Source organism: Macrobrachium rosenbergii, chromosome 12 (genome assembly GCF_040412425.1).
Source record: "Macrobrachium rosenbergii isolate ZJJX-2024 chromosome 12, ASM4041242v1, whole genome shotgun sequence".
In the NCBI taxonomy this organism is placed as follows: domain Eukaryota; kingdom Metazoa; phylum Arthropoda; class Malacostraca; order Decapoda; family Palaemonidae; genus Macrobrachium; species Macrobrachium rosenbergii.
In genome coordinates, this window is record NC_089752.1 from 90,181,548 (window position 1) to 90,194,097 (window position 12,550).

General features: G+C 38.5%; 1 protein-coding gene across 7 annotated transcripts in view; it reads right to left on the reverse strand.

Moving 5' to 3' along the window:
• The window catches only part of LOC136843752 (probable G-protein coupled receptor CG31760), a 1,299,116-nt gene that overhangs the window by 9,026 nt on the left and 1,277,540 nt on the right, over positions 1-12,550 (reverse strand). For all 7 annotated transcript variants that reach the window (XM_067112411.1, XM_067112413.1, XM_067112416.1 and 4 more), the window contains 2 exons: positions 12,182-12,287; positions 11,714-11,857 (listed from right to left, as the gene is read on the reverse strand). In XM_067112411.1, coding sequence (XP_066968512.1) covers positions 11,714-11,857; positions 12,182-12,287 — 250 coding nt within the window. The remainder of the gene's footprint in view (positions 1-11,713; positions 11,858-12,181; positions 12,288-12,550) is intronic.

Genomic DNA, 12,550 nt, shown 5'->3' on the forward strand with positions numbered 1-12,550 from the left:
TCAACCCTAAGTGCTTTATGTTACTAGCGCCTCTTAGTACCTGAAGTGCTTGTGTTGTGTGTGTTTTTTGAGTGCTTGTGTGCTTTTTGTAGGTTCTTGTCTTGTTGGAAAGTAGACAAGATCAACCACATTTTAGATCAAAGTACCTTGTAATCGTTTTTGGCAGGAACATTGTAGCTTCTAATGAAGGATACATCAGCAGCCATGTCATTCTCTGACTTATATATACAAATACTATTAACTTTTCAGGTGACCATAATGATTAGTTACTATAAAAATTTCTGCAAGTCTGGTTTACCAAGATTAGGTAGTAAGTTTGTCATTTACTTTTTCCAGGGAGTTATTTGAACTCTTCCACCTCGTTTGTGGGCGTGGCTAGCCGTGCAGTGGGTAGGGTTGCTGGAAGAGCAATGCAAGGACTTGTTCCTCTCCTTCTTTCACAGTTTTACCAAACCTCGAAGCAAGGGGGTGGCTGTGTTTCAGCTGGAATGAAATTCTGGCAGTGACGTCACCATGGATCATACCTTTTCTGATGAGAGAGTTGTCTGGTTTTTTTTATGGAGTTAGGAATGTCCTAGGAAGCAGGGTTCTGTTGAATCTCCTCCTTTGGTTGAAGGAGCAGCAGCATGGGCTTCCATGGATTGGATGGGACCAGACTATCCAGTTTTTCCAAATTTCTTGTAAACTGTATGGGGGTAGCAATTCTTTTGAGTTTCTTTTCCTCCTCATGAGAGAGATATCCAAGGGGTTTCAACTAAGCCCTCATTCACGTGTTCGGTCTCATACATGAAGTTGACTATTGTGTATACTCCAGAGGCACTAGTTGGGCTCGTTGCCATAGTCATAGTGAGTGGTGCTTGGAGAGGGTTAAATGCCCTAATCTGCAGATCAGAAAGCTCCTTGCCTCCGTCAGATTACGCAAAATTTTCCCCTACTGTTTTCACCCCAGAGGTGTTTGCACTAGTGGCAGCAGAGGTGACTCCTTTGGCAATATTTGAACCAGTTTGTGGGCAGTTTGTAAGTCTCCTTTTCTTAGGTTTCTGTCAAAATTCTTTGCATTCACTCAATAATATCTGCATTGTTGGAGAATTTCTATGACTTTCCTCTACACTGTTTGGTGGTTTAACCCAAGGTTATCACTCAAGGTCTATGGGGAGTTGGGTATCTCTTCTAGTACTAGACAACAATTATGAGGTGATTTGAGTCAAGGGTAGGATTTTCCTCCTTGGCATTTTTAAGTGCCATTCCACTGGACAGACTTGGTTCTCCAAGTGAGTGATAGTTTGTTTTCTCTCTTCTCTCTTGAAACAAGATTTGACTGTGAGGTGCTTCTCGCTTTGGAACTGTTTAGCAGAAACAAAGTACGTCCTTCTCCCTCAAGTAAAATAGTCACTCTGTTTACCTTCCTCCTCTGATGTGCCAGGTTTGGAATAGCGGGGAAGCTGACAGTGGCTATTCCCCTCCTCTAATGCCACAATGGAGGGTAACCTCTCCTGCTTGTAGTAGCAGGTGGAGGGAGCAGAACCGTTTTCTTAGTTTTTCAGGACAGGTAGAGACTTTTGTCTCGAGTTTGTCTCCCACCCCCCCTCCTTAATGCACTAGACAAAATTTTTTTTCTTTCTCCTGCTTTGTGTACGTCTTGGACTTGAAGAAAAGCGCCATTAACACCTGTTCCCTGATCAAATGGTTGAGTTCACTGTTAAGGAACATGATAAGAAGTTACAGATCGATGTTTGACCCCTTCCCTATCGAGTTTGTGTCTCAAACCCAATTTTACTAGTCTTTCTGATGGGTATGGCTCAAACACCCATTCTTTATAACTCTGGAAAGTACCTCAACTTTGCCTAAGGCAGAATCATCTACTAGTTCCCAATGCTGTTTTGGGCTGGTGATGACCTTTTCCCAAGAATATTACATACTTTCTGCCTTTAGCTTAGGTTGGGCTCTTTTAAGGGTATTCACTTATTGGGATAACCTTAAGTTATAAAGTCATAGCACCTGCAGATATTGTTGGACTTCTCACATTTTCATCACAGACAGAGGTTAGTAATCAATTAAGTGAAATCCAAACTCGTCCCCAAGCAACAGGTAAAGTACCTGAGTTGACTGACACTCGACACTGGAAAGTGCCTTTCAGTAGCCTCTTGTGTTAATGAGCTTAGGGAGATTCACCACAAGGTGTCTCATATCACTTGCACAAACATTTTGTGTTTTTTCCTGTATATGATCGGTCCATTCAAACTTCTTGCTACTTCTCCTTTTAAGGCAAGTGTTAAGGACACTTTCACTTTTCTTGGCAACATAAACATCTGTAAGGGTTTCCTTACTCTCTTTGTTTGGTATGACTTCAGTTTTTTAAGTGTCTGAAGGGGGATCTTAGAACGAATTTTTGTCTCAGATGTGTGTCTTTTAGGTGCACTTTGTCTATACTACACTGTTCTCATTAGGTTTGCAAGATGTTTAACATTGCAGTTTTTGGTGGATGAACGGTACACCACTGTTATGACTTTTTTCAAGTAAAGGTAAGCAGTGTCTCATATTTTACTTCCTTTAGCAGTTCAGGTGCCCACTGTGGACAGTTTGCTACCTTGGGGTTGGCTGTATTATGCATTCCGCATAGCATAATGTTAATGTCAAGTGTCTAGGTGTTGGGGCATTTTGGTCCCTGTTCTCTTGAATAGCAAAGATGTTTCAAGTATCAGAGTTTCCATACTCTATTAATTTTGAATGGAGACTAGTCACAGAGAACTTTGCTTTTCTCTTTTCATTTTCAGTCGTTGGAGTGGTGATGGAGTTGAGTTCCATCACTTGTAAGAACATCTGATTGTGTCCATTGCTCTCTTTCCTTAATATCTTCAAGAAGTAATAAACAAGGTGTTTTGTGTTGCTTCTTTGCTTGGCACTGGCAGTTCCTCATAGGCCTCTGGCGGAGGGGTGCACTGATCTGCTGTTTCTTGGTCAAAGTGTTATGGGAATGACCCAAATCTCTTCCCCTGACAGCCCCACATTTGCCTTTTACCATTGAGTGGTACTCTCCCTGCAGCTTTACACTGCAATTCACCAGCAGCTCCGGAGAGATTGAGTTTTCTCACAGGGTAGCAGGAAAGTTATTTGAGTACCTAATAGTTTGTTGGTGAACATATATCAAGGGAGGAAAGTCTTCTCTGATTAGTATAGAAAGGGGACTCTCTCTGCTCAGAACTTATACCCAGCAGGTTGCAGACTTTCCCTTTTACCTTAGCTGAATCAGGCCCCTTTAAGTGTGTGATGTAAAGGTTAGGGTTTGCCGTGTAATATAATCTTTCTCTGATTGGGTTAGCCCTCTCCTCTGCAGTGGAGTTGTGTATACTTGAAGTGTTGAACAGTCTCCATATCTCAGAAACTTCAGTCCTGGGTGACATGTTATTAGTGCTTTAAGCATCATGAGGTATTTTTCATGGCTATTCCACTGATAAACAGTCCTTACCCTAGACTCTTCTTTACTGGCCTCTGCATATGTCTGGGGAATTCTTTGGCTTGCAGAATTGCATTCGGCTTTTAACAGGGCAGAAATCACCCCATTCTATTGTCCCTCAGTGGGAAAGGTAGTTGAAGTCTCTTCTCTTTTGACAAAAGCTTAAGAGTTCGCTCAATTCTTCCCTCCAAATCTAAGGTAGTGAGCCAGATGAGATACTACTGTGGTAGCCTGCACCTTTCAGTGCTATATGAAGTTATCCACTCCCAGGGTTTGGAATCTTTTCTTCATAAATCAATACCAGTTAGTGCTAGAAAGAGTTGGCTAAGAACCCTTTCTTTTGGCTTTGTCTCATTCTCCTTTGTCTCAGAATTTGTGGCCAAGACACAAATTCCTTGGTTCCAAATCCATGATTTGAGTGTGTTTAGATTCCCTCCCTTTAAGTATCCATTGATGGAGAGCCAGACAAAATGTTGTCATGACCAGTTCATGGCCTACATGTTACATGAGAAGGACAAAGAACTTCAGACCAGAGTGCAAATGCCTTTTCATGAGTATGGGACATCACAAGAAGGAGGTGTCCAAATGCCATCTCCTTCTGGCAATGGGAGGCAACCTCCAACGCCTATGAGTCTCCTGATAGCATGATAGACTCTTTGACCTGCCCATGAGCTCACAACATAGGGGGCGTGGGGCCTTCCCTCTCCTTCTGAAAGAACTTCACATCATTTTACTTGAGGGATGTAGCACAGAAGTCCCTCGACACCTTTTCATTGGGGTCTATGGCACTGGCTCAACAAGCAGTTCAGGTATCCCATGGCTCATTCGAATTCTTTGGCTAGAGTGTTCAGCTTCTGAGAGGAGAGGTGGTATGTGGACTGATCTGTTCTATCTCCCATGACCCATACCTGTGAACATTTGTGCTTAAGTACAAGCAGGACACAAATGAGTACAGTTAAATGACATTAAATGCTACTGTTCTACTACTCTAGAATGCAAGCCCTTGTCTCACCTTCTATAACAAGGGGGAAAAGTCAAGGTAGAGTCTTTAATCCATAACAAAGGCTGCCTCCGAAGAGAATGATTAGTCAGATATGATTCTGGTCCATAAAGTGCGGAGCAGGGATAGAGGGAAGTACTGCCCCACCCTTTGGGGCAGTGCCAGCAGGGCAACACTGCTGCCTTTTTTCTGCAATGATACTTTGCTTTGCCTACAAAGGTGCTCAGCCCTACCTGCAGGTACTGCTCCCCTTCTAAGTAATTAGTGTCCATATGTGAAAGGCATACCATTTGTATCCCTATAGGAATAAATACCATATTTTCCAAGTAATTTGTATTTTTCCTAAGTATACAAATTACACACTTTCATATTGGAGGTAACCCACCTTATCCATCCCACTTCATTTTTTCCCCTTCAGTTTTTCATTCTGAATATAGGCTGAAAGGACAATGGGTAACATCTGCTGAGTGAGAATGGGCACTGCTTCTCCCCAATCTCCACCTGGGTGACACCCTTGTTTAGTCAGAAATGTGGCTAGTTCAACAAATGTGCAGAAGGATACTCCAAATATGAAAGGCTATGGTTTGTATACCTAGGAAAAGTACAAATTAATTTTAAAATCTGGCATATTGCAAATACTGTAGTGGATTTGGTCACAGTATGCTCAATTGCACCAAATTTTAAAACATGGCAATTGCCAAGAGTTGCTCTTCATTGGGTTTATGTGCATTGTACCAAAAAAGCAAACGTGGTACCAGTAAATGTCTTAGTAATGGCAATAATCCTAGATTTTCTTGTACTCACTGCAAGAAGAATGCTCATAGTTCAGTTATGTTTCCTAACACTATCACATGAAAACCAGTTATCAGCCTGTTCTGCTCCCTGTGTTATCTATCAAATTTCATGGTGTAAATAACTGTTACACTGTTAGATGCTTATTGGATGGAGGGAGTCAGAAGTTGTCTGTCTGTGCCAGTTGCTAAAGAACTTAGAGAGAACATATGAACCTGCCTTCTACCGTATGATGCAACTACTTTACTAGGGGCATCTGATGTGTGTGTATATTCTTGGGAACTGGAAGCAACCAATTGTTGTGCTAGCTGACCTTAATTTTGACATTCAGTTGCATGCTTCACAACCGTATGAGGCTGTCAAGAGGAGTCTAATCAATCCTCTTAGTACAACACTGCAAAAGTTGAAGAATTAAAAAAAGGCATCATTTTCAAAGACTAAGTATTTTATCAATTTCCCTTGGAAAGATGACCTAATAGAGAAGGTTCCATCCAATCAAAGTAGCTTGCTCTGTTTTGAAATGAGTGGTCAAAAATTTGAATGAGATGGGACTGTTGACTGTTTATTAAGAAGTCCTCCATAAACAACTATATGATGGAATTAATGAGAAAATAAATGTTAAACTAAGGATTCTGATTAGTTTTTATGGATTCCACATAGGTCTGTTCTAAAGGACGGGGCTCACGTTATCACTAAGCTTTGTCCTGTAATTAACTGTTCTCTGAAAACCAAATGCCCCTTCTCTACATGAAACTGCTGATGGAGGAGTTAACTTAGTGAGAGGCATTGTAAAGTTGTCTATGGTCATGCTAAGCTATATCATGTGAGCATTCTTACAAATAATGTTAGCGAAAGAAGAAGACAAAAGCATGTCCTTTTTTGCATTTTAAACTTATATGTGATGATAATCATTTTTCAGGAATACTCAAACAAAACTTTTATGTGGACAACCTCATTGTCACTGGTAACTCTACTGAATTTCTCATGAATGCACATTCAGAATCTGTTAACAGAATGAAACAAAGTGGGCTTTGTTTACATTCCTGGAACTCCAATAGTGAAGAACTATGAGTTGTCATGTTAAAGGACGGCAATCTTGCCACTCATGCCAATATATTTATGAAAAAGTCCTAGATCTCAAATATTTCATGGAAAGTGATTCCATTCAGTTATCTGACAATGTGTTGGATCCCTCACTGACACGTAGTAAGAGATCAAAATATCTCAGATCTCAAAAATTTTGACCCTATGGGGAAATAGGAGAAACTACTCTCTTGAAAGAATTGTGGGGTTTAAAGCTCTCTTTGGATGAAATTGTATGGAAGTTGAAAAAACAATGGATAAACGCTGTTCTGACCTCTTGCGTTTTTCCACCTTACACTTCCTCAATCATGTGTCAATGAAGTTTCAAGCTGCTCAATGTGCTCCTTTTGTGACGATTCCAAATCAAGCTATGGCTTGGCCATTTATAATGTCTGCATTGTCAGTTTCTTAATTAATGTTTGCAAAACCTCAAGTTGCTCCCATCAAGTCTAAAATGCTACTTATGCTGGAACTATTGGGGTGTATTTAGCAGTAAAATGCTTACCTGTGGTTCTTGCCTTTTGCTTCAGTCAGATTGATTATCTGATTGTGTTACAATGGCTACTTGTTGACTGTCATTTGCACTTGATAATCCACGTGGCCTCATCACAAGAGGTCTTCCATATGCTGAATTAACCTAACAACTTCCCTTCTGGTTGAATGGTCCAGAGGGGTTTTCCACTTATCAAATTTTATAACCAGAAAGTAATATCTTTGCTACATGTAGGCAGCAAATTTAACCTGCAGAGGTCTCTGCGTCTTTAATGAAACATTGGTTGACATTCAGAAATATTCTGAATCTGTAATGCTTGCTAAAAATCAATGGTAAACTGAACTGACTGTGGAGTTTTATCATGGAAAGTGCAAGCATCTTGGTATTCACACCAACTTAAATACAGTTGAAACAAGTGGGTCTGGAGTTCCTAGAATGCATAAAATAGTTAAAAGAACTTTGGATGACATGCAGGAAATTGAACAAGTTAGCATTTCACTATCCCAAAATGACAAATTTGCCTCAAAACTCTGTCAGTTTTATTAAACACTTTCAGCATACTGTAATAAATTTTAGAGGTCATTGGTGGGTCAAAGGAGAGAAGGTTGAAAATGTGAAGGTGTACCTTTTGATTGTCACATGCATATAAATGTTATGGTCATGCACATGGAACCAGTCCTAGGGCATTGCCAGAACAGAGTTCTGTGTTAGCCTTTTTAAGGTTTTAATGTTTATGGTGTACCAGCATGTCCATAGCAACAATGCTAAGTCATATGTAGCTGGTTGTCTGTTCTTAGAGTAAGCTTTGATTTGTAATTTATTCGAGGAACATTTCCAAAGTTATAATATTCAATACATCAAAATTCTGCTATTCTCTGCCTGGGTAGGTGTAACCTGGGCGAGAATAATCAGATCTGCCAAGAGTTGTCATTACAAGAGAGTTGGCTGATCTAAACTTACATTCTTTAAATTGTTAACACTCATTGGTGATGATCAAGCAGTGATTAACTATAGACATTTAAGATGCCGTTCATCCAAAAATAATTTAGAAACAATAATTCCCCATTGTTTCCTCAAATTCAATGCTAATTTCCATTTGTTGTTAAGGCAACTAGAAGAAGGACACGTGCTGAATCAACTTCCCTCAAGAGAACCTTTTATATCAACCTCATCTCTAGGAGATTTTTCATCACTAGAGAATTGTGGTATGAGAATAAATTCTCTTAAGTCTGATAGAAACTGAGATCTCCATCATATAAATTGGGAGAGAGTAAAATCAGTGATGTTGTGTTAGTCTAAAAACTCAACACAACAAGGCCTCTTTGGTTATTGGGTCGTGTTACACCTAGGGCATGACGAAAAAGTAAGAAGTGTAAAACTCAAGAGAGGCAATGGTGTCATAGTTAATCATTCTATCAATCATCTGTATCCCATGGAGCTTTCTCTTTTTCCCAATTAGAGAGGTGTTGAAAAGGGTGATATGAACAATGTATCTAATGATGTCACAGAAAATGAGGTTTAAGAAAGTAGAACTTCAGATTATGAGTCTGCCTGTTCTAATTCTGTATTACCTGATCAGGTAGCTACAGTGTGACATGAGGGCTCATCCCTTAAGAGTTGCTGCCAATGCTTGCAAAACAGTGGTATGCAGACTTTAATAATTATTGTATTTATCTTGATTATTTTTCTATTACAGTACATTAATTTATTTTGTTTACTACTGTGGAATGTCATGCTTCATCATGCAATGTCACTGTACATTTTGGTTGGTGGGAATCAAGAAATTCACATTTCATGTCTTTCAGTCATTTATTCGTTTTGCATTTTTAATTGTGTTAATTTAATTCCCTTTAATTATGCTACTTGCTCTTCTTAAAAATTGATTGTCTCAAGTCTGAATGTGACGTCATAAAACAAAGACACCCTCTGCTGGTGTTACACTGCAACTTCATACACTCTCAGAGTGTACGAAGTTCATCTAGAATTCAGACGAGAGGCAAATCAAATACAGTCTTCAATAAATACAGCAAATTAAGATTCACTATGGATCGTCTTGCCTACACGAATTTTATCTGCTAAATAGCAAATGTTACAAGACCACAAGCGTTTTCTCATGGCCTCATCAATTCAACCAGAATTTAATAGCTTCCTAATAAGGACCTCAAGACTCAAGAAAACCTCGAAAACATTGCGTGTAAGGTTACTGTCAGATTCACAGCCGGTGTCCCGGTGTTTTTCCGGAATAAAATTTTATCAACGTACCTGACAAAGATGACACTTTGTCACGGGGTATCTTACATCCCTACCTAATTTTTTACTGTATTCTGTATTACGAAAGTTGCATAATTCTGGTAATTATAAGAGTAACACCGACTTCTTGTAGACATCGCCAGCAAACTCAGAGGAACGTCTTTCGAAGATGTAATGACGTAACTTATGACGTCATTAACTTGCCTCCTTCTCGATGGATAATTGGCTATTCGTGAAAAAGTCTCAACCTCTGTCAACAAAGAAATACAACCAATACTCCTTGTTTACATTTTGTAGTAGTGGTAGTAGCAGTATAGAGGATTTATCTCATGAGGTCGAGTAACCCATCTTCTATTGGATATTTTTCGTTTGAAAGGCGATAATGCTTGTTACTATACCTTTGCAATTGGGTGGATTCACTTTATTGTACTCTTGGTGTCCGAAAAAGGGGAAAAATAAATGGTCGTTTGACTTTTGCTGCATAATGTACGAGCAGCTAATTACTGTTAATTTTTTTATTCGCTTATTATTATCAGGTTTTATGAGTCCAGAATGACTTCTCTAATCTTAGAGACAAACAGTTGCTTATTGTAGGTCGTAATTGGGTGATCTGCCAATTCATCACTTTCAGTTAAGAATCATTCAAGTGAGCAAATTGAAGGACCGAGTATACTTATACTTTTTAGCGTGCAAGCACTCTTGGTATTTAAAAGCCTACAACAATTGAACTGTCATCCTGATAATATTCTGTAGCATTTGAAAACAACTTTCATTATAATGTTACAATTCGGCCATTGCTGTACTCTGTCAGTAACAGGACAGGAGCGATCATATGAAATGACATGCCCTTACATGGATCCTTTATTTAACATAATTACATAGGAGGAAACTTGACATTATAATCAATGGGTTCATTATGGCGTATTATGACCCATGACAGTTTTTTTTTTTTTTTTTTTTGCAAAGCAAGTTTTAATGTTGTTCTGCAAGTTATATTTTACTAAGAAATCAACAACTATTGCTTTATAGAGCCTATATAATTATCTTTCTGTACCTTATGGAAGTCAACAAATGACGAAAACTTGGTAGCCTTGGATGTCCGGGCGTACTCCTTACCCAAAAAAAGGGCCCCATTATTCATTTACCTGTTCAAGCTTACGTAGGGTTTGCCACGGGCCTCCTCACTTCTAAACAATTGCGCAAGTCGAATCACAAAAGCTGTCCTGCAACCACGGGGACAATGGCATATCATAGCCGCCATTGTCGAAGCCTTGACAAGGTACGAATATTCATTCAGAATTTCAGAGACAGCTGTTTGTCGTCATCACCTTGTGGGAAGAGTCGGGACGTCATCCTATGTTTACGTCCCGTATAACTTTGAGCCCATACATTAGAGTGCTCCGCCACTGGCTTCGGCTGATTTATTTTACTCTTATGAATATATTTTTGTCAAATGCACAGAAAAAAAGTTATTCCGGAAAAACAACGGGACAAAGGCTCTGAATCTCATAGTAATTGATATACTCATTTCTACACCTGAAGAGGGCAGATTATCCTTGCCCATTGTCTGTTAAGACTTTAATCTGTTTTGAACTTATTTTTCACTTTTCTTTTCCAGACTACTTGCACATGATAAAAGTTTTATTTAGTCGTAGAGTCGTTTCATAAAAGCCCCAATGCCAACCCAATAAAGGCAAAAGTCGTAAAACGTTTATGATGATGATTTTGAATAAACGTTCCTACGGTTCATCATAGACAGTTATTTGAAAGGATCAGGTCGTTCTAACAAGCTTTTTGGAATTTTCCCCAGAGTACTAATTAGGAATGACTCGACTTCCGAGTATTTTTTGTCTCGGTTTGTTCTTCAAGATGGTTCTAATAGAAAAAGTTCATGAATCCATTAAAATCCAAGAAAAACTTAATGACATTTGACCTAAACAGTAATTATGGTTAATTTTCTCATGAACTGTCTTAACCTAACATCGCCATAAATACATTATTATTATTATTATTATTATTATTATTATTATTATTATTATTATTATTAAAGAATTCCAAAGACTCATAACTCTGATCACATCAGTTAACTTATTATCAAAGAATTAAAAAAATGCTTCAATAAAAATGTATAAATGTATTTCTTACTTATAATTAGCTGTACTGTATATCGACTTATGAGAAGTGACCGAAATTTCACATGAAAAAATTATTATTGTCATGCTGAGGTCACGTGGTAAGGTTGGAACAAGACTTCCAGTAATACCAATGAATATAAGTATACATAGACAGTTATGTGATTGCTTATATATATATATATATATATATATATATATATATATATATATATATATATATATATATATATATATATATATATATATATATATAAAACATTCTATCCTACACATAGGGGCAGGTATGAAAACTTCCTTATGTTTTATACCAGCTCTTCTTTTTACCCAACTCAGCCGTCACTGCTTATTTTTTTTGCTTGCTTATATAGGAGAACTGGTTTGCTTACCCTGCCCCCCTCCAACCCCCCGCGGAAACTGCATCCTGAGGAAACACCACTTTCAAGTGAAACCTAATCAGAGTTATACCCGTCTAATTTATGAATAAGGCGTGCGCTGAGTGAATTTACCTTCAATTCTTCATTTTCCTGGTAGAGATCTGCTGGCTCGTCGTTCATTACACCGAGGCCATTGAGAGAGAAACTGGCAGTGACTCCTTTGGCGCGAGCCCGATTGTCGTACTGATCACCAGTTCCTTTGATGATGCGATAAAACTGGAAGGAGGGATAAAAGGCAGGGGTAAGTTTTCAACTAGTATTGTTTTTCGAAGCTCACATGTTTTTAAAAAAGGATAACAGTAGTTTCCGTACACTGTTATTATAAACCATATGTAGATTCTTCATAGTGTATATTTTATGTCCTGGAGAGAAAATGCTTGATACAATACTTTTTAAAAATGACCCATACAAATCCATCTCAGTTTCAGTTAAAAATCTTATATAGCAATCATGTATTCCTTCCACATATATTATCAAGTTTCTATGTCCCATTTCATCACTTTTTTTATTTCTCATTTCTCTCATTACCATCCTCCTTACCTTTGGTCCAAAGATGAGCAAGATGGTGACTGAAGTACTGAACTGAGTCCTGAGGAATCCTAGCAGGTATTTGATATCAGGCCCGGCGTTGGGGAATATCAGCAAGCTGCAATGATAAAGGTAAGAATTTATGGTTCCCTTCATTGGATACAATTGGAAAGCTTTGACAGAAATAGCCTAATCAGAGAAAAACCGTTAAGAAAAAAATGGTTTATAGAGAGAATAAAATAATAACGTTGGGGTTCTGTATGTGCGCACTGGCAGTATAAATGTGAAGAAAATGATTATAGTAGATGTACTTTAAAGAGGGGGGTGGGGGGAACAGACGTTACGACCCTTCCTGAAACCAAAATTAAAATTGTTTCTGGT